At 40.5% G+C, this 26,437-nt stretch overlaps 2 protein-coding genes across 2 annotated transcripts; both read right to left on the minus strand.

Moving 5' to 3' along the window:
* Window positions 1-8,179: 8,179 nt before the first annotated feature.
* Window positions 8,180-11,656, minus strand: LOC145453254 (uncharacterized). The gene is made up of 3 exons (XM_080331251.1): window positions 9,639-11,656; window positions 9,379-9,461; window positions 8,180-9,109 (listed from the first exon to the last, which is right to left on the minus strand). The coding sequence occupies exons 1-3, from the start codon at window positions 9,664-9,666 to the stop codon at window positions 8,822-8,824; spliced, it is 399 nt and encodes a 132-aa protein (XP_080187377.1). The 5' UTR covers window positions 9,667-11,656; the 3' UTR covers window positions 8,180-8,821.
* Window positions 11,657-12,457: 801 nt separating this feature from the next.
* On the minus strand, window positions 12,458-26,300 carry LOC145453250 (uncharacterized). The gene is made up of 3 exons (XM_080331247.1): window positions 19,462-26,300; window positions 18,276-18,377; window positions 12,458-13,252 (listed from the first exon to the last, which is right to left on the minus strand). Exons 1-3 carry the CDS (start codon window positions 19,654-19,656, stop codon window positions 13,121-13,123), a joined length of 429 nt encoding a protein of 142 aa, XP_080187373.1. The 5' UTR covers window positions 19,657-26,300; the 3' UTR covers window positions 12,458-13,120.
* Window positions 26,301-26,437: the final 137 nt, after the last annotated feature.

The raw sequence follows: 26,437 nt of genomic DNA on the forward strand, positions 1-26,437 counted from the left end.
CAGTGATCGGGAGCTCATGACTCACGAGCCATATATGGCTCTCTTGGGTGTAAGATATGACTCTTTGCCAAATATTTACTTTTGTACTGAATTGATGAATATTGCAGCAACTTGTTAGTATTTTTCATCACGGTCAGAATAATTATTCTCGTGGCAGTATAAACAAGACTTTGAGAGGTAAAGACAATGCTGTCTTCAGGTTTAGGGGCTCGAGCCCCTTCTTTTCAAAATCCTCAAATTTAAGTTACTGGCGCGCCGGCGACTCATATCACTCTCTAATTCGATGTACCCGATACGCTGATTCATCAAAGAGAATAGCAGACATTGCGACGCCTATGTAACAACGCAGTTTTCAAATAAACATTGTCTTCCTGATATACGGCAAGAAATGAATTGCCGTGGACGTTACATTCAAAATTACAAACAATGTCATATAGATATCCACGTCCTTGATTGGTAAGTAGCTCTCTAGTAAGTGCGCGAAGTAAGTAAGCGCGAACCGCAACGTTATGTGCTACCACCCTATTTTTTGAGAATTGAGAAGTCGATCAGTATTTAGATTTTCGGAATCAGTACGACAGTTATATCAAATCGATTAATATCAGTAATATTAAATTCTACGCTATCACAACTTTCGTTCACTCATCATGATGGCAGGTGACGTACCGCCTTACTTGCCTCCTCTGACCCGACGACACCGATGTATCACAGCTTAGAGGGGTAGGCAAGGCATATCTATTGCTATTGTGACGATGTTTGGCTCCACCTTCGCATGTGATCATGTGTTCTCACATTTAAAAGGAGTATCACGACGAACCTACGTTCTCGTAACTCAAGTTTCGCATGCTAAAATAAAGCAGCCAGCGTGATTAGTATACGAGTTCTTACAGAGGAAACGTCGCCCACACGACGAATCCCATGTGTTGAGTTCGAATGAGTGCTGCTGTGAAGAATATGGAACGTCCTGTAATTTTTCATTTTTTCAAACCTTAGGATGCCACCCATAAAAAAACAATATACTCCGCTCTGTCTTCATTGTAATATCGCGGAAATCGTCGACCATTTTATCGTGAACTATGCAAGATACGATTTGCAACGTTGCTTTCTCATCGAGTCCTGCCGTAATCGCGACATCCCGCTAACGACTTATAACTCTTGGTCAAGCCCTAAGCATTATCCCTTGTTGCAGAAATCGTGATATCCTCTCGCAGACTCTTTTAATTTAGGAATTCTGGAGTCGACCTCAGCGGTCTTTGATGAAGAAAGACCGGATGGTAGTATAATAGTTAGCGTTACCACGACTCCTACTCCTACTCCCACTCCATGTATTTTCAAGTTACCGACCCCTGACACTGTCAATACACTGGCTCCTATTCCATCGCCATTCCTAATATGGTTTTACCAAACTCAGACACCAACATTATGGTCAATCTACCCAGAATATTAAATTCACAGCTACATGGTTGTCCATGGCAGTCAGAAATCGAAGTTAAAACCATTCTGTCAATAATATTACCGTGACACCATCTATAACAGTGACTGGTGAACATTTAAACACGTGCCAATTGTGGCATGCGAGATCTTTTTCACGACTGTTAATGTTTGATTTGCAAGTAATGTTTCCTCTAATCTTTCACGAGTCTGCGCGCACTCACCAACTCACTGCGAGGTCCCTTGGACAACAGTGCGTCGACTAAAAAAAGTTCAACTTTTCGCATTGCACCACGTAGGGTTTCATTACAGAGCTGATATGTGAATGGACCTAAACACAACAAACGAATGCGACCTAGCTAGAGTTGCACTTAAAACAAATTGTTGTTTGAAACACTTTGTTTAAAACATGTATTATGTGTAACATGTATTATCTGTAAAAAAATGTTTTTTATGTTGCAAAATCATGTCATAGTTGCGTAAATGATTTCCGAAAAACATGTTGTATGATCCTACGGATAATTACCACCCAATATAGCCGACGTATGCGATATGGGATGATTGAAACCCTCAAAATAGTCGGTTCAACAGCTATATTACGTATATATTTCTTCAATGAAGCTATATTTACCCTGTTTTCAATTGTCAATGTCAATTCACTATGATGTCACAATTTAATATTCGTGACATCATGGCTTAAAAAAAACAAAAACTATAAAAGATATGTTTTCAACAGGGGCCTTATTTTAAACATGTTTTTTTAAATTGATTTTTGTTTTAAATGCAACCCTAGACCTACCATAAGCTTACTTAAAACCAAATATATACAACTTCTTATTAAATTTTTCTATAGTTTATGTTATTTTTGACACGGGTCGCAATCAATGCAGTGACCGTATCTTGTTATCATAAATAGTAGGGTGGCGCGAACCGATTGGTTCGAAAATCATAATAAAAGTCAAGGAGATGCCCATGATCTCATATTATCTGTAGCCTCCTTAGCCGGCACTGGATCGCAAACTAATAGAATCACTCACCCCCTCAATTCCTGAAAACACCACTGAATCTAATATAATACAATATATGATAGTGGGTAGTGGTAAGTCCGAATGTTGCAATGTAAGCTATGGCTAGGGTCAGTAAGTCACAGTTAACATCACTGAAGCATATCGAACTAAGAATACATTGCTCAAGATCCCTCGCTCGATCCTTCACACATGATACAGTTTCAGTCGCGAATCAATGCGAAATGAATACCAAAATGTTTGACACGCGAGTTATTGATAGTTTGATATTTAGCGAACTGCTTACGAAAGGTTGACGACCACTGATCTATAATATAGTTTTCGTCTATCTATGGTCTGCAGGTAGCATAAAATGCTAATTTGTAAAATTATCTATCAAGTTACGGACGCACGAAAAACGAAAGAGATTATGGTGGTGGGAGAGAGAGTGAATGGAAGTCGTCCGTAATACGAGTGAAAAGGACATCGCCAAGATTGAAGTTACTGGACTAAATGTACGGGTGCAAATGACCTCGGAGTTTAAAAGCGCCAATATCTTGAATAAAACAAATAGTCCGTGAAGTTGTTTACAAATGCATGCTGGGGAATCTTTCACTACATGCAAATAACGTTGACCTGCGCGAGTTATGGGGTCTGTGACAGAGGTTTTCTGTTTTGAGGAGTAATATATTTCGATCGACTAATTCAATTTACTTTGCAGCCTTCAACACGAACAGAACAGCAATAATTTTAATGTGAAGTGTGGGACTTGTATCAGACTATATAACGACACATATAAATTTTTTGAGTGGACTTTATTCAATTTAATTACAAAATTTACGGCGTGGGGGGTCGATAATAGCTCAGCCAAACAAAGCAAAATAGTTTGACCAACTAATCATGCTACCACAGAACACGCCTCCATATAGAGGCTGGATCTCATAATGACCTGTGGTATTTTATCGCTATAGCGAGCTATTTTGAAGTCAAAATGTTGATATACGGGCAATATGTGTGTATCCGCAAATGTGTAAGTTCGAGCCTAAATCGAAACTGTCATTTCTGCCAACATTTGAGTTGGTGTTTTTTCTATATTTCTAAGGTGGCGACCAATTATTCTATTTTGACTTGCTGTAGGTCAGGGTTGTAATGACTCGAGTCATGACTCGACTCGAGTCAGACTCGAGTCACGATTTTTTTTGTGACTCGAATTGACTCGAGTCATTTTCTTGAAATAGGAAAATGACTCGACTCGACTCGAGTCAATATTTGGATTGACTCGACTTGTACTCGAGTCATTACGCATGACTTGTACTCGAGTCATTACGCATGACTCAACTCAAGTCATTGACTCGACTTATTTTATATGACTTGAAGGTGAAGAAATTTGCGAATCACAATGGTTAGATCAACGCATGTGACGAATTCTGTCGACATCGCTATTTGTCACCACTGCATTCGTTGCACTCGTCTGATATCAGATATGCGCCGCCATAAAAACAAAAGACAATGGTAAATAGTAGCAAAGAGCGATGCATTGTACAAAATCATCCAGTGATGAAGAGGTAATAGATCTTCCGCCATCAAAGTACTCAAGACTTTACAATTACACAAGCAAACGATCGAAGCAAAGTCCAATTAGAGCCAATGAAATGACTCAGATGGTCAAGTAGCCTACTTGGAAGAGACTGATAAGCTCACGTGTAGATTTGAAGGCGCTGATTCTCTGCATTTTTGGGCGACTAGAATGGATGAGTATTTAATGCTCTTCAGTGTGGTTCAAAATTGCTTTTCAATTCCTGCATCTAATGCTCCAGTGGAACGTGTATCCAGTGGATGTGGATTATTCTAAGGCCATGTCGCCTCAACATATATGAGAATCTCTTTTCCACTTTAGTATTTATCAAGTGTAACTCATTGATATGATCTGCTGTCTGTGAAAACACACAATACCCGCCGTCCATTTGACGTTTTGTTAGGTATGTGCATTGTGCACGTGAGTAATAATGAATGGCTAATGTTGTGTGATGTTTGCACAATAGGGCCGATCAAAAATAACTTCTTTTTTATTCTACTGGGTGGCTACTTGATAAAATTGTTACGTTGCATAAAAAGAACACTGAATCTGGCTTAATTTTAAAAAGTGGAATCAATAATATGAGAGGAGAAAGTTTTGGATTTGAAAATACATGGAGTATTTTTAGTGAGAAATGATTTCATATAATATAATTATATACTAGTAGTAAGTCGACTTTTTTTTCATATCCAAAATATTCCACTCTAATAACTTCGCTTCTTCTAGTTGGAATTGAGCCAAATTTGCTATGAATCATATTTTTACACAATTCAACAATATCATGAGGTAGCCGGTAAAATTCGAAAGTCTCTATTTGTAATTAATCCAAAATATTTTCTCTTAGCATTGCTTTCTACTGGTTGGAATTGAGCCAAATTTAAGTTCTTTTAGATAATCTAACAATTTTAAGAAGTAGCCTAATTTTTGAGATTCTGTCCTCATTTTTGAGATTTTTTTTTGGTAAATGTAGGGCATATTCAACTAAGATAACAGTAAATCAGCACTAAAGTAACGCTCCGGCGACTATTTCGGTAGCTGAGCAGGAAAGTTGACCTTTCTCTGGTCAACCACAAGATATAATGTGAAAGCAAAACTGTACCTCTACATAAACGTTTATCTGTTGATTCTTTACCAGCTTATATCTAGCAAGACGTGAATTCGTAGGTTCTCTATCAGATGGCATGTAGACGTGAATTCGTTAATTCTCTATAAGCTATTTGTGAGCGGTCGCCGATGTGCTCGTAATAAAAACTGAATGCTTGTATTTGTGATATATCAGACTGACAAGACAGATATTTGATTTAAAGTTCTAAGATTAGTAAAGTTATCGTATTGGGGACCTGTCTCGTCTATCTGTAGCATCGGTAAATGAGGCCAGGAACTGTCTGTTATCTGCCTGAATAACATGTACCAAGACTATGATAGGGACAAAATAAGCATGTTTGGCAAGCAAGGAATTCGATATCACCCAAGCAGGATTGAAAACATACGTTGAACATGACTTCAATACTGTGACTTGGACTCGACTCGAGTCATAACACTATGACTCGGACTTGGCCCTTAAAACAGTGACTTGGACTCGGACTCGACTCGGTGATGAATTGAAAATGACTCGACTCGAGTCAAAACCACAAAAGTCAGATTGACTCGTGACTCGGAACCATGTGACTTGGTTACAACCCTGCTGTAGGTTGGATTGGAACATCTGAGTTTTTGAGCGCATGTCTCAAAGGTCCCCAGGTCGTTCGCTTTTGGACCCACCCAGTGGGGACCGATGACACGTTCGAGCAACAAATTTTGAACGTTCATAAATATTTTAAGAAACTGCAGATATTCAGGTATATATCCACGGTAGGTAGAGCTTGTATCGAAGTGTTGAGCCATTAAAGCATTTGTTGTTATCGGCTGAACATTTTGGGGCCAGATATAATTTTGTAATTTATGCTCCATCGGTAACACATCTCCCTTACATATAGTTATACGACGTTGTAGACGGGTATATTTCACTCTCTGTATTGCTGTAGGTTATATTGGAACATCTGAGTTTTTGAGCGCATGTCTCAAAGGTTCCCAGTTCGTTCGCTTTTGGACCCACCCGGTGGGGACCGATGACACGTTCGAGCAACAAATTTTGAACGTTCATAAATATTTTGAGAAACTGCAGATATTCAGGTATATATCCACGGTAGGTATAGAGCCTGTATCGAAGTGTTGAGCCATTAAAGCATTTGTTGTTATCGGCTGAACATTTTGGGGCCAGAGATAATTTTGTAATTTATGTTTCATCGGTAACACATCTCCCTTACATATAGTTATACGACGTTGGAATTAGACGGGTATATTTCACTCTCTGTAGATACCACGGCATTGTGTCTTCAGTAGGATTCTGACCGCAAGTAAGGCTTCTTCCTAATTCATTCATACGAATATACAAGATAACCCAAAAACTATCCTGCTATCCTTGGCTTCAGCAGGTCATCCACATCAACACACGCAACTCTATGCACCAGTGGTTTTGAACCCGTTTAGCTTTGCAGATGGTAACATTTCAAAACATTGCTTCCAAACCGGTAAACCGTCAGAAACTAAAATACACCCAACAACAACGGCAACGTCAAAATTACGCAACTCCAGAGCCCAGAATGGAAACTTATTTTTATCTGCACGTGCTATACGGAGTTCTATCGACGACCCTAACCCTGGCACAGTCCTGACGAACCCATTAATTGGAATTTTGTCGTTGGTTTTCTACTGAGGAGGGACTTCGCTGTTTTGTTTAAAATTATTGTGATCTTTCACATAAAAATTGTGATAGGCTACATTATACAGTTTCGTAGAACACATACAGCATTGTGATCAAATTCAATTGGTGACTTATATGGTAAACCAGAAAAAGACCATGAATTCGACACTACGCCACAGTGCTGCAAATTACATTTGAAATTTCTGTGTCAGTTCCAAATTTGATGTTTTGTGTCTAACAATATTTGAGAAGCCTTCAAGTTATTGCTTTTTGCAACTGAGATATAAAATTGAAGTATTTTGACGAACCGGCAGGAACTGTGGACGCGAGTTAGCGGCTAGGAACTAGGGATGGTGTGAACGTGAGGTTCACGTTCGCGTTCTGTGTGTGAACCTCGAAAATTTAGAGGTTCGCGTTCACAACAGAACCTTGGTAGGTTCTGCACTGTGAACCTTTTGATAAATTGTAATTTTCACTCCATTATAAGATCTTTGGCTCAAATATATTGCATTTCAACAGCGGGCCACTCCATGCATGGTGCTGGCAGCATAAAAAATCAACGCTTAACGAGCATGCACCATGCACTTCGACAACCTTGAAAGTTTTAGTTGCTTTGTTGCAAAAATTTCTCGGAATAACCATCTTTCCGTTTGTGAATATTTAGTGACTCTCTGCTGTGAGCTTGACCCGCAATCACACAACATCACGAGCGATATACGTAGTCAGCGAATGATGCTTATTCAACCAATCAATGACATTGATATCGTCTTCTGATATAAAAATTCGAACGGGCGTACGGGGTCAATCTTGACTTCATATCTTTACTGTATCATTAAAACCAAATCCGTGCGATTAAGGTGCTTGCTACTGCTGCATAACTTGTTGTTGCTTGTGGTATCGGTAGAGTATGGAAACCCGTACACTTTGCTCGATATCAATGTAGCAATACTCAGACTCCGAACACATTGTCCGGTCTGGCTAAGACCGTTAAGGCGTAAGCTTATATTCCTCGGCAAGTCCTCGTCGAAATTGTTGGCAAAGCGACGGAATGTATTGATTTTACGCAATTATTATATCTTTTGATCACCGCTGTTGATACATTTAGCGACGTTTAAAACGCCGATATGTACTTCAGCATTGTGGCATGGACCGAGTCTTCGCGAGGTACACTGTAAAAACTGTGCCCACCTTTAGAGGTGGTTCACAGTCTACCTTACAGACAGGAGGAAAATTTTCTACCTTTTTTCACATAGGTAGGTATTTTTCTACCTTTTTTCACAGGTAGGTATTTTTCTACCTTATTTCACAGGTAGGTATTTTTCTACCTTATCTTTCTACCTTACACCTCTATCCGACCAACCCATCCTATTATGGCATACGCATATCCTCGTCAAACAGCAACATACATATATAATGCATCACATGTTGACATGACATTGGATTTATTATTTACAATTCAAGACGTCATTAGTCAGTCGAAAGATTTTATTATTTACAATTCAAGACGTCATTAGTAGAGGTCGACCGATTATCGACCTGGCCGATTATCGAGGCCGATATTTGGAGCATTCCCGATTATCGGTATCGGCATATGAAAGCCGATATCGCGGCCGATATTTTATGTGTAAAAAATAAAAAAATATTTCGAATTCAATGCTCCGTGTTCCCAATCTTAAGAAATCGACGACGCAAAGGGCGATACGTGACAGATTTACCCTTGCAGTACGAGTTGAACTGGGTGAGCATGCAGAGAAATTATGTTTCCCGGACTACAATCTACATCAACTGGACTGATCTGCAATTCTGTATCACGTTTTGCTTTTTGGGTTATCTCAAATTTCAATGAATGCGCAGAATTAAGCAATAATTATTTTTAATTTGAGTTTTATCGTTTGCTGTACAGCTTTCTGTGGCATGTACGAGTGGCATCTTGCCTAATATATAATATTTTAGGCGAAATGATTCTCTTCTCCTTCCATCTTAATATCGGCCTATGATATCGGTTATCGGCCATGTGAGTCTGTCGATAATCGGTATCGGCCTGCAAAAATCAATATCGGTCGACCTCTAGTCATTAGTCAGTCGAAAGATTTTATTTGGTGGTGCACGGAGTTTCTTCTTCACAGCATTGGTGATGTGCACACCAGGCAAATGTTCCAGAATCACTGACAAGAACGTCAGGGAATTTTTAATTTTGGGTGAGAACTCCATATCGAAGATCCATTTAATGGATAACATCACTGCCAATGCCTCTTGAAAGTTATGGATGTTGTGCACCTGCTCCCCATCAAAACAGACTTTCCACTCTTGCTTTTCAGTGTTGAAGCAGATGATAGGGTATCCAGACTTTGGTGTCTGTTAGTATGTGAAAAAGAATCAGGTCAAATACACACACACGTTCTATAGATCAGTTCTCAGTCACCATATCTATATTTAGCGTAGTAATGCGGATTTGACAAACAGATGCCGTCGGTAATAAAATTCTAATCTCATTGCTGAAATTTTTGTTAATTTAAATCTAATCCAATTTCCTTGCGAATCAAATTTGGCAAACATTGTATAACTCTATTCGACTAGAATAGTTGTCCGCATTGGTAACATATAATATTGATAAGTATTCATACCTTCTCGTCAACCAGTAAAAAATGTGAATATGCTTCATTAAAAATGGTGGGTAAAGCAGCCATCCAGCCAAGATCTTTAGATTCTGTACAAAATTAAGTGAAGATGAAGGAATAGTGATGAAGGATACCGATGAAGGATACCGATGAAGGAATAGTGATATTGGGCACAGTAGAATCAGAATGGCTTACTGTGAACAACAACAGCAATATGTTTAAACTGAAATCAATTTCGGCATTTCGAAATGGTTTACTAAACGTACCTTTTACGATGCGTATCCCAATCAGCATTCCTAGGAATCTTCAACGATCGTGCCCACTTTCTTCAAGCACAAGCTTCGCTCCACCCTTTGCTCAAATCTCTATAATGGCCAGACGACGATACGCCACTCTAACGATTTCAAAATAAGTGGTATTCATCCGCTGACATGCCACCAATAATATTTACAGGCCACTGCGTTATAATGTTTGATTTAGGTCGTTTTTTTTTACAGAAACATTTATCATTACATCTAGTCCCTTTCTTTCCCATCTAATTGCGTATAAATTGATATTTATTCCATGTGATGTCACTACTTACCGTACTGACGTAACCAGACGCTGCTTGTGATGTCACAGTGATGCATTGGTTGTTTACTACGAATCTCAGAAAATTCAGTAACGCGTAACGGTAACCTAATGCTTCGTAAATGATCAAATAGATATAGTCGGCTAGAGAATGCTTTTATCTTGCACGACTCAACGGGACAATTCCATTCCATAATCATAAACCGAGCAACTATCGCCCAACACCACCAACTGCAGCGACTGCAACTCTTCAAAGACTATAGATCGATATCTGTGCATGGGCCACGTGCAGAGATGTCCACAGTCCGGAGTCGGAGCCGGAGTCGGAGCAGTATATATGCACTGCATGCGAAGAGTAAAAGAATGATGATATAAAAGGACATGCAGGTGATAAAAAAAAATTGAATCGATATGTCAGGGCTGGGCAAAATCGAGTACCTGAGTGATTCGATTCTGAATCACGTAATATGCTTCGAGTCGAGTCGAGTAATCGAGTATCACTCATTATGACGTCACAAAAGACTGTACTATGTCGAAGTTCAAATATGTACCTTTTATGCCATCGCAAAGAACATAATGGCTGTTATCCGTCACATTAAAGATACTTTGGTATTTTTCGACCATACCGATTTCATTACACTTCTTGACAATGTTTTGCGATGATCATGACTTCGGAAATGTGTTTTTCCAGTATCGTTCGTAGCTTTGTACTATGTCTGGTATGCTGCGACACGGCCAATCAAGGTTTCAAGGCTTTCTCGGTGGAAAATAGTGTCAAAACTAGAATTCTCGTTGATAAATTAACTGTCAGTTGCGAAGAGCGTATAATTTCAGTACTCGAAAAAATCGTATTTTACTACTCGACTCGAATCATTAAAATTAATACTCGATTCAGATTCGAGTACTCGAATCATTGTGCCCAGCAGCCTTAATGTCAGGTCGGGTGTCCGGACAATACCGAGAAAACCATTACCGAGAATGCCATTACCGAGAATGGACACCACCGAGAATGGACATTACCGAGAATGGACACCACCGAGAATGGACATTACCTAGAATGGACACCACCGATAATGGACATTACCGAGAATGCAATATATGCAATACAGGCATGTTATGCATATGCACAGGTCGTGCCGTGAGTGCATCACGGCGTTGCCACATTCGGTATCGATGCTCAGGTATAAATTTCTCGACAACGTCAGTCCCAGTAATCTATATTCTTGACATTGACCATTCTCGGTAATGTCCATTCTCGGTGGTGTCCATTCTCGGTAATGACCATTCTCGGTAATGTCCGTTCTCGGTAATATCCATTCTCGGTAATGGCATTCTCGGTAATGTCCATTCTCGGTAATGGTTTTCTCGGTATTGGTATAGAACCGTCAGGTCGATGGTCCGGTAATCTTGATCTGACTATGGTATTGATTCAGTAGAAATTGTATGTATTTTGACTGGAATATGCATGATAACTATCGGAGCTATTATGCGCGATGCAGTTTTTTAAATATATCTTCCACCTCCCAAAACCCTCCTATAAAGTAATGTATCGTATATATCACTTTATAGGAGGGTTTTGGGAGGTGGAATATGTATTTCTGGAGGTAGGAAAATGTATTATACCTTCTTGACAGGTGTATGGCATAATCTACCTCTCGTAAAAGGAAGGATTATAGTTTCTTCCTCCATTTTTGCCAAAAACCCACCTTTATTTTTTACATCGTGTACATTAATATATAGGCTCTCACTTCATTGGAAGATAGGGTTGGAATTAGCAATATGACGTCACGTGACGTCACGAGGTTCACGTTCGTGTTCACACAGAACCTTTCAAAAAGGTTCGCGTTCACACGAACCTGAACCTTTCAGAGGTTCACACCATCCCTACTAGGAACCACTGCTCCAACTTATACTCTACAAGGTCCCTGTCGCGATAAAGGGTTATCGCATCGAATATTGAGCAGAAATGCGCCCACGTCCATTTATAACATGGTTGACTATTACAGATCAAATATATACATCATATACTTAATAAACGAAAAGTGCACTGTTATTACACTGCATGAAGGAGATGATTGTAGAGTACCCCAAGTACGGGCACAGTAATTCAGTAATTTGGTGTGAGTTGTAAACAAACCAAGGTTTGTTTTATTTAAACAACATTGGCGCCAATCGCCTATAACAGGGGTAGCCAACCTTTTCACCCAAAGGGCCACAACGATTGACGAACTATTGCGCGGGCCACTAGTCGCGCCAACCGCGAAAATTTTTTGATGTTCATAGGTCAATAATATTAGCACTTGACTATATTGCGGGTTTGCTGTATATCGCTGGGCTCAGTTTGCGAGGACTGGGCTATTCGGCGCCTGGACATATCGATATCGAAAGCTTCGACCAAAATACGTCAGTGATTTTCTGCCTAGGTTTCAGGTCTTTCTGCGAGCGCCAACGCAAGGTCGCATATGTTGAACGACACTTTGTCTCGTTATCGCGAATATAGTTAGACTCAATCTGATACGTTAGAGTTCTTTCATTTTCACAAAGGGGGAACAATATTGAAAGCAAGACATCGAGTGACAACGTCATGCGCTAAGCGTGTAGAAAACTTTTACTTTTGAAAAATCTATCGCAAATTATCCTGCTTTATTGTAGTGTACGAAGATCTACCAATATGTGACTGGCTCATGGATCTGCCAATGCTTCGGAACTGATATTTTAGTCTTCACATCTCAAGTATTGCGGCCAGACTAATCAAATTTTTGGCTGGCCATGCAAGTTCACAATCTGTGCAATCCATTTTTTAGAATATTATAAATTTCGGAAATTACCTCGGGGGCCACGGGTTGGTTGGCCGGCCCTGGTCTATAAGATCATTTGCGCCCGTACAGTAATTTCCGTAACGTCAGATGTTTTTATACGGATAAAGCTCCGACACGAAACGAGGCTAGACTCCAACAAACAACCATTGGTGTCACGACAGTGACGCTTAGCACCCACAAACCGATTTCCCCATCATAGATATTATACCAATAAAGGGATTTTGTAGCAAACAATATTGAAGTTCTGTGCTTCCAAAAGCCTAAATAAAGGGTATGTTTGCAACGCTTTACGGATGGGGGTGATCAGTTGATAATTCGATAAAATTGTTCGACACTGTCATTGCAATCTAAATTATTCTTCACATTAATCTCAGCACCGCGTAGGTGAATGCGATGACGACACCGATGGCAACTCCAACAATGTTCAACTTGAACGCAATCGCTGCTTTCCGCTTTGCCTCTTTGGGTTCCGAATACATCAAAGCATTTGCCTGCAACGCAAAAAAATGCGATTATATCAGAGATGTAAGATGCATGAACATCAAGGGATGACCAAACATTTCACTAGCAACGATGAAAAATCGTGCCCCGTGACCACCGAAAGAAAGGAAATTGTTTTGCCATTGTGTGTGGTGCAAATACTCAGAGAGCAGACGGGTCGACAGCTAAGTCTAGTCCGGTGCTTCCTAAATTTATTTTACGTGCGTACCATTTTAAACATTTTTAATGAGCTCACGTACAACCTCGTACAATCGACTGCAACAGATGTTTCCAGATCAAAAGTGCTGGAGGCTGCTGTTTGAACTTGATTGTAAGTTATGGGTAAGTTTGGCAACAATGGTTTGCTGCGAAGTAGAGTCTGGTGCGCCGATAAAGGTATAGATAGAATCTTTTGAAATTGATAATCAAAAATCTCCGGAAGAGCAAATCGCGTTTTTGTGAATTTACGTATTTGTTCAAAATAGTACAGTTGCATTTTTCGTAACATCAGATTTGCGCGCTTTTGGGAGCATAGGAATGTATGCTTGACGCGCGGTTGCACAATGGACCGTAATTAAGTCGCGAGCAATCTGACATACCAGATAGTTTGTGCGATCAGGTCATTTCTACATTGAAGATCCTTAGTTACTGATGATACGAGTCTACCCTTCCTTCCTCGTACTATCTGGCTTGAAAAGGCCCAGCGTTACTTGAATACAAACAAATTAGAAATCTTGTTCAAAATATTTTTTTCAATGCAGAAATTTATATGTCCTCTAAAGGTACTCGCGTATTATTTGAGATTCCCTCGCACCCCACTAGTTGTACGCGTACTACAGTTTCGAAACCACTGGCCTGGTCCATTGGTTCCCAAAGTTGGGCGTTCACGAGCATGACGGGGACGCTGGCCATGAAATGTGCGATCGGGCGCGGCCGGCTATAAAATTGGGCGGTGAAAGTAAATCGTGACGGTTTAGGTTTAGAAGGCAACTACTACGCAGTGTTGAAATGATTGATGAATAAGGCAGCCAAGTACGCAGTAAAATCCAAAATCGATTCGGTCAAGGCAATTCAGGGTCGTTGGCCTATTCACTCAGCTATACCGGAAAAGTCCATAGTTACTTCACAACGTTGATCCTGCCCATCAGTGGACTGATTCAGCACTCGGCAGAATCCCTATAAAGCAGTGGTCGGGAACCTTTTTCGTCTGAAGAGCCATGTTAACCCGATATTTTCCATTGTAATTCCCATAGAGCCGTACATGTCAATCAATTGCACGTCCCAATTGAAGATTCGTGACGTCATTGTAGAACTAATTCGAACTCACTACATGGGACTCGTCGTGGGCGCCATATTTTCTATGTAAAAAACTCGTAGGCTACTAATCATCCTGTGATAGCGCAATTAATCGTAATTAACTAATAATTTATAATACATGATATTACTCTAAATTACTATATAGCACTGATTCCAAAAATCTAAATATTGATCGACTTCTCAAATCGGCTGTAACATAAACGTCGCACTACACTACACGCCTACATTTTAACGTCACTACTAGAAAGCTACTTATCAAATTCGACGTGAATAGCGAAGCGTTGTTTGCAATTTGTATTTGTAATTGGAATGTCACTTCCAAGAAATAGTTCATTTCTCGGCGTAGATCAGGAACACAATGTGTATTTGAAAACTAGATTGTCATATCTCCCCATGTGTGCTGTTCTCTTGTTCAGCCAACGCATGGTGCAGTCCAAGATTACACAGCGCGCGATGCCAGGTACATCGAATTCGCGAGGGATATTGGTCGATGGCGCTACAGCAACTTAAATTTTAGGATTTTATAAAGGGGTCCGAGCCCTTTGGATACGCCACTGCCTTGACTTATTAAATACATGTTTATGCTGCCACGAAGATAAGCATTCTCGTCCTTGAAAAATATGCTAACAAGTTGCTGCAATATCGATGAAATTAGGTACAAAATTAAAAGTATGTCAAAGATTCATATCTTATACCCAAAAGAAACATATACGTCTCGCGAGCCATAGGTTCTCGACCATTGCTATAAAGTGTGGTTCATTGTGCGCCGTGAGAACTACCAAGTATTTGCGCAGTTATTACTGCACTGCGAGGTGCGATAGCATTTTAAGTGAAACCGCTTGCGTGATTTCACTCTGTTTCAAATGATCGTGGATATTTCACAGTGCTGCGACCCGGGTCTTGTCTCGAGAAATGATATCACTTATACTTGACGGAGATATTCTCCATTTATGAGTCGAATATATTCGTTCTTGGTCATGATGAAACGTGAGGTGAAAGGTGAAAATGGCTCTGTCTGGATTCGGTGACACGACCGTGATATCCCGAAATTTAGTGAGACGGAAATGATATGGTAATCTGATTTCTGGATATATTCCAATTAGAAATTCCTTACCCAATAATCAATTGATTATGTATGGTTACTGAGTATGGAAGGATTGAAGAGCAGGTTACATTGTAGAACAATTTTGAGTTCAAACTAGAGTTCACTATCTCCTATCCAATCGTTCTGGATACACAATTAATGGAATAGAAATTCTCTCACTGGAGTCGCGTTGCCCTTTCTCGCTCATAATTGATATCGAACGTGCTTTAGTGCCCTAACAAAGGTTCTAACTCACAGCGAAAACCGACTTGACACCGACTTGACATTACGGGATGTGGAGATTTAAGAATGAGATTGTTCTTATCAAATTTCACACCCAATATATTGAGTATGATCACAATACAACATCTCTATCAGTCTGATTAATCATTACTCTGATTAATCTGTAATAATTGCAGTTCGTTTTCTTATTTATGCATGGTGAAGGCGGGGGTCGGGGGCGCCGGTACCTTATTCGTCTTCCAGGGGGCGATAAAAGTTTGGGAAACACTGGTCTACAGTCCATTAAGTCAAAACTATACGCAATGTTCTTGCAGTGTAGTGGCTTGCTGCAGCTACTAATAATGTTACTGTTACTTGAAGAGCTTCTTTAAGGTATAGAACTTTAATACACAAACGAATAGTATATTCCGTCTGTGCCTACAGAAGGAGTTCCAAAAATAGTACATTGAGCTTAAGCGCTCTCATCGCCCCAATTATTCGAAATTTCATGTCGGTGACGTCATATTATGTGATACGTTTGTTGATATACAATGTTCTTTCCAATTACCTACTAATTGCTGACGATTACCCCTGACGAGTGTCAGCCCAAAACAATCGGGCTCATTTCGATATGAATATACCATACAATTGCTACTGTTACGTTACTCAATATCGAAGTTGTCGGCCAGCATGCGTCATCGACATTTTTATAAACGCACTTCGCGAAGTCAGACGCTGATCAAAACTTTGTATGTCTTTGGGTATTCTGTCGCGGAGGAGATGGCTGGTGCCGAAATGCCCTTATAGTATCGCACGAGCAGGCTGTACAGTGTTTACCCTTGACTGAAGCAGGGTTCTGCAACCTTGTTTGCTCTACCGACCGGTTTCTAAGATTTTCGGGGGCCGGTCTTTCAACATTAGCGCAACTGAATTATACCACTTTAGTGTTACCTATCAACAACGGGTTTATACAGATCTGGCATGTGCTACTTGAACTAATCCAGTCAGTCAAAAACCCTAACCATACCTCCTGGCCTTAACTCCAACTCAGGAGTCATCAAAATGCGGCCTGTGGACTCATATTTTGCGGCTCACGACCTCATTTTGTCATGCTGAAATTGATTTCAGTTAAAAAATACTACTGTACAAAATAAGCTCTTCTCCTGTACCCAACATCACTATTCCTCAATAGCTGATACGGCTTCGGCGATGGTGAGAGCATTCCATGGAGGAGGAATCAGCTGATATGAATGGGCACATTGCCTTGACGTATAATTGCCCAGACACTACCAAGACCGAGACGCTTGGAAAACGACTTGTGACTCGTCCACAAACAAGTTCAAACTTTACGAGCAGATAGTTTTCAAGCAAAAATCGTGTCTAAGTAACTCCAGTATCGATTCTTTAGACACAGAAAAGTGTTGTCAGGTATCGTGCGCAGCTAATAGTTCAAAATAGAAAGAAAGTGATGGTAATGATATTGATATTTTGTTGTTGTAGTTTTGTGTGGTAAGTGGTAAGTATGCCCGTTGCCTTAGAGAGCACAGCGTTAAACTGCCGTGAAGTTTTAGAAATGTGGTTGTTAAACTTTGTGGCCGATTTTATCTCGATAGTGAATTGTTACGGCCCGCGGCCTCTACAAAATTTAAAAAATGGCCCGCGATTCGCTTTGAGCTCGTGAACCCTAACCTTAACCTAGTCCAACCCCCGCCTAGCATTAGTCCGAAACCATCACCATTTGCAATTGTCAATCAAATAAACTTGAACGATTCTGATATTTTTCACTCAAATGACCATCATGACATTACTGCGTTGAGCCAATATATACAGATAAAATTATCATCATGGTATCTTTCCCACCTTAATTAATGTCAACTTGAAAATTAATAATTTCATTCGTCACAAAAGTTCTCGGAGCACGTCTCCATGGTGCAGGCCCTCGAATGCTCGAGCAATGAATAAGATGATTGATTAGTCAGTGGACGATAAATAAGATGCAAAAATAGCAATACCTTAATATCATCAAAACATTGTCATTCGAATGAACGGTATTTTCAATTGCCACTCAAACGAACTGTCCTATCCGGAATAAAGTTTGTAAAATCCCAAAGATCATTTTGGTAAATCATCTATAGTTGAATTAGTTAAATTGTGACAGTGATAATGATATGTCTGCGTCAAAGCATGTTACAGAATCGGCTATCAGCAAACTCTTTCATTTAGGCTGGCACAAAAACTGGTAGCTACTAGCCTATATGCGACAGCCTAAATCAGCATATCTTATAATATCGTGGAAAGTAGTATATTTCACACATATGGATTATAGAAGAAAATTACGGTCCGCATATAAGCTAATGGCTATAGATAGAGCATCGGTGATGATGTCTAAGCAAAATAACTGTATATTATACCTGACACGAAGTGACAATAGCGCCTATCCCGAGACAGCAGCAACAGCACAGCGTCGTGAAAATGGATAAATACAAGTAGTTGGGAACTGGTCGTGCACCTACCTGAAAATAAATATAAATGCGTAATCATTTCTATATAGGCACGTTCAATTGACGACAGGTGCAGATGCATATTAGCACTTATAATTCCAGTACGTTTTATCTACTATGACCCCAACTTAGCGAGATGTAGTGAATAGTGTAGGGGCGGCCAACCCGCGGCCCGCGAGCCACATGTGGCACGCGTGAAGGTTTTGAGTGGCCCGCGAGGCAATTTTCGAATCTAGTTGTATTATCAAAAATGGATTGCTCAGATTGTGAACTTGCAAGGCCGAACAGAAATGTGATTAGTCTGGCCGCAACACTAGAACTGAAATATCAGTTTCGACGCCAGTCACATTTTTGGTAGATCTTCGTACATTACAATAAATAAAAATATTTAGCGGTAGATTTATCTACACGCTTCGCGGAATATGTTTGTCATTCGATTTCTTGCTTTTAATAATATTGCCCCCTCCTGATAATGAAAAAAACACGTGATGTACCAGATTGAGTCTAACTATATTCGCAATTATGAGAGAAACTGTCGACCAACATGCGACCTTGCGTTTGCGCTCGTATAAAGATCGTCGACGACGAAACCGAGGCACAAAATGATTGACGCATGTTGGCCGAAACTTTCGATATCGATCTGTCCAGGCGCCGAATAGTACTGTCCTTGAAAACTATGCCCAGCGATATACAGCAGATATACTCGAGTAACAATATTATTGACCTATATACTTTCAAAATAATAGCGCCTCGCGCGGCTAGTGGCCCGCGCACTGGTTCATCAATTGCATTGTGGCCCATTGGTCGAAAAGGTTGGCCACCCCTGGTCTACTGTGTCTAATATTATCCTCGGCTAGAATTCCTTGAAAGTGTAGAAGGAATTATTATCAAACTACATGGGTAGTATGCTTAGCTTCCGTAAACGATCGTTGTGTATGTTACTTTGTACTGTCGCATAAAACGGTGGACCATTCTATATTCTAATTTCAATAGGATCCGACACGACATACTCAGATTCATACGGATCATCCGAGCACAGTTCTACTAAAACGATGTACAAAATATTTGAATGGAACAAGCGCCGCGGTATCCTTACCATGTCTTGTGAGTAATACTGAATCATCGGTTGCTTATCCACGATGTCAGGCTGATAACCGATAATTTGTTGTTCGGGTGTGGGTTGATTGGGATATGACGCCGCGTACTGGTATTGTGGTGGAGATATTGGCGAACCAGGATTTTGTTGCGGTTGACTTTGGTTGGCATATGCCGGATGCTGGTCTGGAGGCATTTGATTTGGCGTATATCGATCTTGATATTGCTGAAAGACTCGTATCGCAATCGTCTGAATCCAATAGCAGACATGCTATAAGGCTTAAGGCCATGTTGGCGTTCACTGTGAAAACGTATCAGAGTCCGTCGAGATACCACGACAAGACGAGCAAACGTATAAGAACTCCAACAAAGTTAAGACGAATGTCAGACGACATCATGATAATTACAGGTGTACGCATATGTAACAGTAATCGCAATTTCCAGATCAGAAATATTTGCATCGATATTCCAGGTTATCTAATCAGCTACTCTCGCATATATTTGTTTGACAGTCTCCTAGACTAGCCGTGAGCTGAATCCTGGCCTTGGAATCCAGCATACGAATTTTCCAAATCGTACTGACGAAAGAGACAGACGTTTACTTGATAACATCGCTCTCGGAGACATACCAATGGCTGTAGGTGTAGAGAAGTGGCGCCAAGTGGCGCTGGCGATTTGGAAGGGGGCGGAAACGCTCAGGGGGCTATATGGGGGCGCTGAAGAAAAATGGCTTAAAAGTAAATGATGTAGTAGTAGGTCATATCCCTAATGAGTATTCAGAGCAAATTAACATTGCAGAAAACAGGTCAAATCTCGACGTTTTCTACATATGTTTTCATAAATGTAGTAGGTTATTATAATTCATGTAAAATGAATTGCGCGTACTTTTAGATCGCCAATTTCCCGTTAAAACACTACACCGTCACGCTTGCTAGGATTATTTTCAACAAAATGTTTCGAACTAGGTATTATATCCTGCAGCACACAGCGTGTGGAAATCGAAGAAGGAGGCACTGTATGTCACTTTTGAAGGTGAGAGCCCCTTGTACATAGAATATGCTTTGTGCACGAAATGAATAACTAAATATAGGCCTACTTGCATTTTAGAGCTACAGAATTGAATCGTCTGAATATTTCTTCATCGTATCATAAATGAGGATACTATATATAGTGCTGTGGTCCACAACCCCATATGAGTTGCTTTGTTTGGAATACATTCATGTTAAAATTAATAACTTGGTTCAGTACTAAATTCAATGAGAGCAGATACATGCATCTTATTCGCAGTTGACTTACTTAATCACACAAAGCACTAAAACAAAATCCAATACCATTAATTTCCCCGTATTGCCAATCCAATATGTGAATTCGGGATGTGTACATCTGGTTTCTTTGTTTGTTTTGGGGTATTCATGGTGTTTGTCAACTACTATGGTCATTTACACCAGGCCGATATTCTTCTTATTTTACGTAACTGCCGATTTATAGCACGGCCCACCTCTAGGCTTTTCGTAAGACACCGCTGACGCGGATGAGGTGGCGAGGGGGGCCTAGGTAAACCTGCTACACTTAGGTATCGGAATTCGGAAGTCGACCTCGGTCGGACTCGAACCCGCACCCATTGGTGTTGCAGCCCCGGATTATACCACTGCGCTATCTCGCCACCTCGTACATCTGGTTCGAACCGCAGGGTATGAAACCGTACCGGATTGTGGTTCTAACCACCTTGATTTGACGACACTGAATATACCACATACAATTGTTACATGGTTTATTATAGTAGAGCGTTCCTCGAGCGCGATTAAATCGCGAAATATTTCCAATACTCAAGTCCCGAAAAGAGCGACTGGATTTTGACCTCTTACCAGGACCGAAACTGCTGCTACCCAAACCACCAATCGTGGGGGAGTGAGCTCGAAGGGTGCCCTAAATTAGTTCGGTGAATGCACATAAATTACACATCATGTTTTGACGACTCATCCACGTAAAAATACGCATAATTATAGAAATCTAAATAGGCATTTCGGCTTCGGCCATTACCACGCCACGATGCGCAAAGACATATGACGTCCCGGCCAATATGGGACCCCGAGAAGTGTGCCAAAAAGATCGTCAGCTAGAAAACTATAGCCGAAGAAGATTGCCATTATGTTGATTGTTGACCGTAAACTACGATGTAGGCTATATAAGTCATGACTCGACTCGACTCGAATCACAATTTTCTGATGACTCTCAAAATATGGAAATGACTCGACTCGGCTCGAGTAAATTTGGGTATTGACTCGACTTAGACTCGAGTCATTGCGCATGACTCGAACCAAGTCATATGACTCGAGGCTAAGACGGCCAAGACCGACATTTCATTGTAATTTCGAAGAATATTAAAGTAAGCACGCTATTCGGATTTCGTCTATTGGTACTGGTACTTAAATATGGGACCGGAAACTGCTAAAAGTGAGGAAAATAAGTATATTATAAATGTGAACCATTCGATATCACCAAACAGAGTTATAAAAAGGGGGTTTAGCAAGACTTTAAATGGAAACTAGGCAGTCAACACAATGACTTGGACTCGGATTCGAGTCAATATACCATGACCCTTACTCGACCTTCTGCTCGCTGACTTGGACTCGGACTTGACTCGGTGGTAAATTGAAAATGACTCGACTTGACTCGAGCCAGAAATATAAAATTGAGATGGACTTGTGACTCGGATCCTTGTGACTTGGTTGCAACCCTGGCTTAAATCGCTCGTGTCGAATTATCATGTCGTCGCAATCTGCAACCCACAGGACAAATAACAACCATCAGAGAAAAATTGTTTGCAAGTGAAGAAATACCAATTTTGAACCGTGTGCTTACTTTAGTTTAATACGTTTATGTGTTTCAATATCTTTTGACTATTTCGGGGACTAGAGGTAACAAAATAACGACATGTAATGAAGAAATTTGTACCAACGGCACGCCCGAATTAGTTTAATTATTAATTACCTTGCCTTCATTTTCGAAGACAACAGCTCACTCGGCGCTACTGGTAAATCTGATTACGTGGGCTGAGAGGACATAAAGTTTATAGCGACATCTATCTATATGCAATTACCACCTATTCATTCATGCATTATAGCAGAATTTGGCGCCTAGGGCGACCAGGCCACACAAACTTTGCTAACTGTCGAAATCACGTGACGGGGTTCTTGGGTGCGAAGCCCCAAGAAATTTAATATATCAGGCTATGGATGCCCAAGACAATCGTTTTTTAGGGGGACTGACGAAGTGCTGTTAAGGCCCTCCCTCTTACCCATTGTCTTTATTGCAGTCCTTACATTATGGGGTGGGGGCGCTAGAGTACGATAATTTTTTAAAGGGGCGCTGGAGGAAAAAAAGGTTAAGAACCACTGGTGTGGAGAGCCAGAGTCGGAAATATTCAGTAGTTGAAGTTGCACTCACAGAAACTTTGTACCACTCTCCAAAAGAATGCGATTCACTCGTTCCTCAGCTTTGTTATATTGACTGGAAGAGGCATATAACCAGGGCCAGGAAACTAGCATATAATTCATTGTGATATAATAGGAGTATCTATGAATGTTGTGGTGAGTTCAAATATACAAGCACAAAGTAGATGATGGGTAATGCCCTTTCTCCATTTGGCGTTTTGCTACCATGCATATTTTATTGCACTTGTGCAATGTTATTATTGCTGTGGCTTGATCACGACGTCACAGAAACGTGATTCCACTAATGCGATTAAATATTTACTATAGATATTTTGCATGCTGTGTTACAATCAATCGTGGTTTCAAGTATTTCACAGTGAGATAAATTATATAATGTTGGAATCATGATACAACTCATAGGGTCGTGAGATAATCTTCCTTCGCTATACTCGACTTGAATCATGGCAGTCAATAACCTACTCGATAGCAGTACATATGGCATGCTATTACTACGCAAACAATAAATTTGATTCTAGTGGGCAATTCTACAGCAGCTCAGCAGCATTTCTTACATATAATAGTCACGACCCATGACCCTTCAGAGCCGTGGTTCTCAACCACGGGTCCACGGACCGGTGCAGGTCTGCCGCCAGTTTCCTGCCGATAATCCAGGTAAATTAGAAGGTATGGCGGATCATAGGGGTTGTAATCTATTAACAGTCAACACCTTTATTTGCAGACAAGGGAATTGGCAAAAATACGACGACTAGCCGATTGAATACAGCTATAAACCGCTAAAACAGTTTGAATACTTCTATGTTTCCGAGGTTTTCGTTGCAATGTGGTGGTATACCTACGGTACACCTATATATCAGAACGGTGACCAGAGTGAAACCATAATACCGCTGCCGCATTGTTATAATGTGACCTATGGACAGTATAACTAATCGACATTTTCTGTCTTGATGGAATATTTAATGAAAGTATTGATTCCTAAAAATCCGATATTTGATAGAAATGCTTGGCGGGTCTGATGAAATCGTATGGGGCGGGGGCTGGGTGCGACCCGCGGGTCGTACGTTTTACACCCCTGTATTCTGTAAATTGCAACTGCGAGACAACTGTCAAATGAACTCTTTTGTTGAGAGAGAGGGAGAGACAATATTTTATTGGCTAACCGTTTGGATACAAAAATTACATGAAAATGCAGTTGCATGGAATGTGATATACAGATAAACAAGGTACAGAGGGAAGGCTCGATATGAAGCAGCTAGCAAAGTCGAGTCCCCGAGCCATAAGCATCTTACTACGGGAGTCGTCACTCTCAAAACACGAGATAATCGATCAAAAATACAAATGTAGGAAATAAACAAGAAGAAACTCACACGGAATCGTGGAAATAATTGAATAATCGAAATAAATGAAGTAAATGAATTCAAAAGAAGTAAATATAATTCATTGACCACGTAGGTGTATTCTAAATCAGTGGTTCGCAACCTTTTTCACCTCGCGGACCGGTAAAATTAAAAAAAAAATGGGCGGCCCAGTGGACCTGCAAAATTGAAATCAACCCAACGTACGAAGCTGTTTTAGGCACGCACGGTACTAGAGAGAGTGACATTTTGATGGTTTTGTTCTTAATAGTAGGCCTATATTCATGTGACTTGACCGTAGTTAGTCTGCTGATTCGCGGGCAAATCCTTTTGCTCAGATAAACGTGTTAGCGCCGAGGTATCGATTACAATCTTTCGCGATGAAGGCCGTGAATTAACCGACTACGCCAACTCGAATCGTATTCATCTCTTCGACAATATCTAGAGAAGAAGTGTTTTGGAGTCGGACCTAGCCAGTGTTGGGATGACTCGAGTCATGACTTGACTCGAGTCAATATTATCAGAAGACTTTTGACTTAACTCGGAAAAATGACTTGACTTGACTCGGCGTCTCGAAATTTGGATTTACTCGTGAGTCGAAGCAGAATATTCGAGTCAATTTCAAATCACCTAATAATGGCTGTCGAGTAACTCGCCGTACATGTACGGGTACGTGCATGCTCTCGACACTATGGTATGACATGTGAGCAAACTGTTATTCAACGATTGGGCAACCTGGTATTACTCAGCCTCCTTCGCCAAGTCATAAATAAATTGACCGCAAACGTAGTGATTAGAGCTTACATTGTCTTAGACTATAGTAGAATTCTATCTTCGGCAGTGTCTTTCTGCTCGGTACTAATCTCAACGAACACTTGCATAAGTTAAATCGGACTGATATATAGGTTTACACATTTATATTATTCGCCAAAAATTTGTACACGTTTCAATTGCATCGTATGGATATATAATATATACGTATATTGCGTATTGGATGATATCATTTTGTTTCAACTTCTGATATTTCACATTCTGTGATATTTTTGACGGACAGTTACCGACATGGCTCAGTAGTTCTACATATATGTGAGCCATAAAATGCCCCGTTGACCTCGATATTCTTCGCTCGATTCATAATTCATAGTAAATCAATCTGTACTTCGATCATCTCGCAAAATGAAATAGCTTAAATCATGCCTCGAGATTCGAAAATTCGACATGACTTTACGACTTGACTTGTTACTTGACTCGACTCGAGTCACCTCCAAAAATCGAGTGACTTCAATTGACTCGAGTCAGAATGTATGATGACTGGAATTGCCTTGTGACTCGAAGGTAGTGACTTGATCCCAACACTGTGACTGGACCAAGCACCTTGTCGTCCTACCTTGCTAATTTCCCACTACCGCCAGACGTACTATGAATGCAATATGCCGAACGAAAACACCTGGCAGCAGCGATACGTGGTTATCCACAAAATGAATGAATCGAAAACGAATGATCGTGCAAACTGCGCGGTTTACCGGGTCAGCTCGTTTACTTACGCTCGCATGTCGTCAAAGGAGACGGCTTGAACTTCAAGTTAAATCGAACATGTTTTCCAGGCCTAATGTTTTGAATATGTGGACGTTGATGTCTAATTTATTTCATCAATTGACAAGCCTTCATCATCTCGCATCTTGAGACTAAGGTAAAATCTTTTAAAATACCTGGCCGAAAAGACCACTGTTCTAAATTACGGTAGCCTCGCGTTTAACATATCGTCTTTGAGAGTCTCTTACAATATAGCACTTGTAGTTTCCACACCATGCCGCCCTGTCAATTATTTCCGCACTTCTGCTAATTATCAGTTTACCAATGTTATCGGTCAATTTTAATTTGCTCCATCCTTCAACGTTATATATATCTACGTTGCTCAGGCGACTACGATTGCACATGCGAATTACAATTACCTCTTTATGGTCTCTCTTTTTAGTTGGAAATATTTTCCCGCCATAATATTGCCACGGGTATCTGAACTCAGGTAAACTCACGTTTACTCATGTCGATTGATTCAAGGAGCGTAACGCGCCGCGGCATTTGCCCTGTATACGTTTTCGGCAACTCTCGGAGAAGGGGGTTTTGATTGAAGGCATTTATTGCTTCTCGGGCGACTTCGTGATGCTATGTG

Source organism: Botryllus schlosseri, chromosome 13 (assembly GCF_051294905.1).
Source record: "Botryllus schlosseri isolate E-star chromosome 13, Bs_hap1, whole genome shotgun sequence".
NCBI lineage: Eukaryota > Metazoa > Chordata > Ascidiacea > Stolidobranchia > Styelidae > Botryllus > Botryllus schlosseri.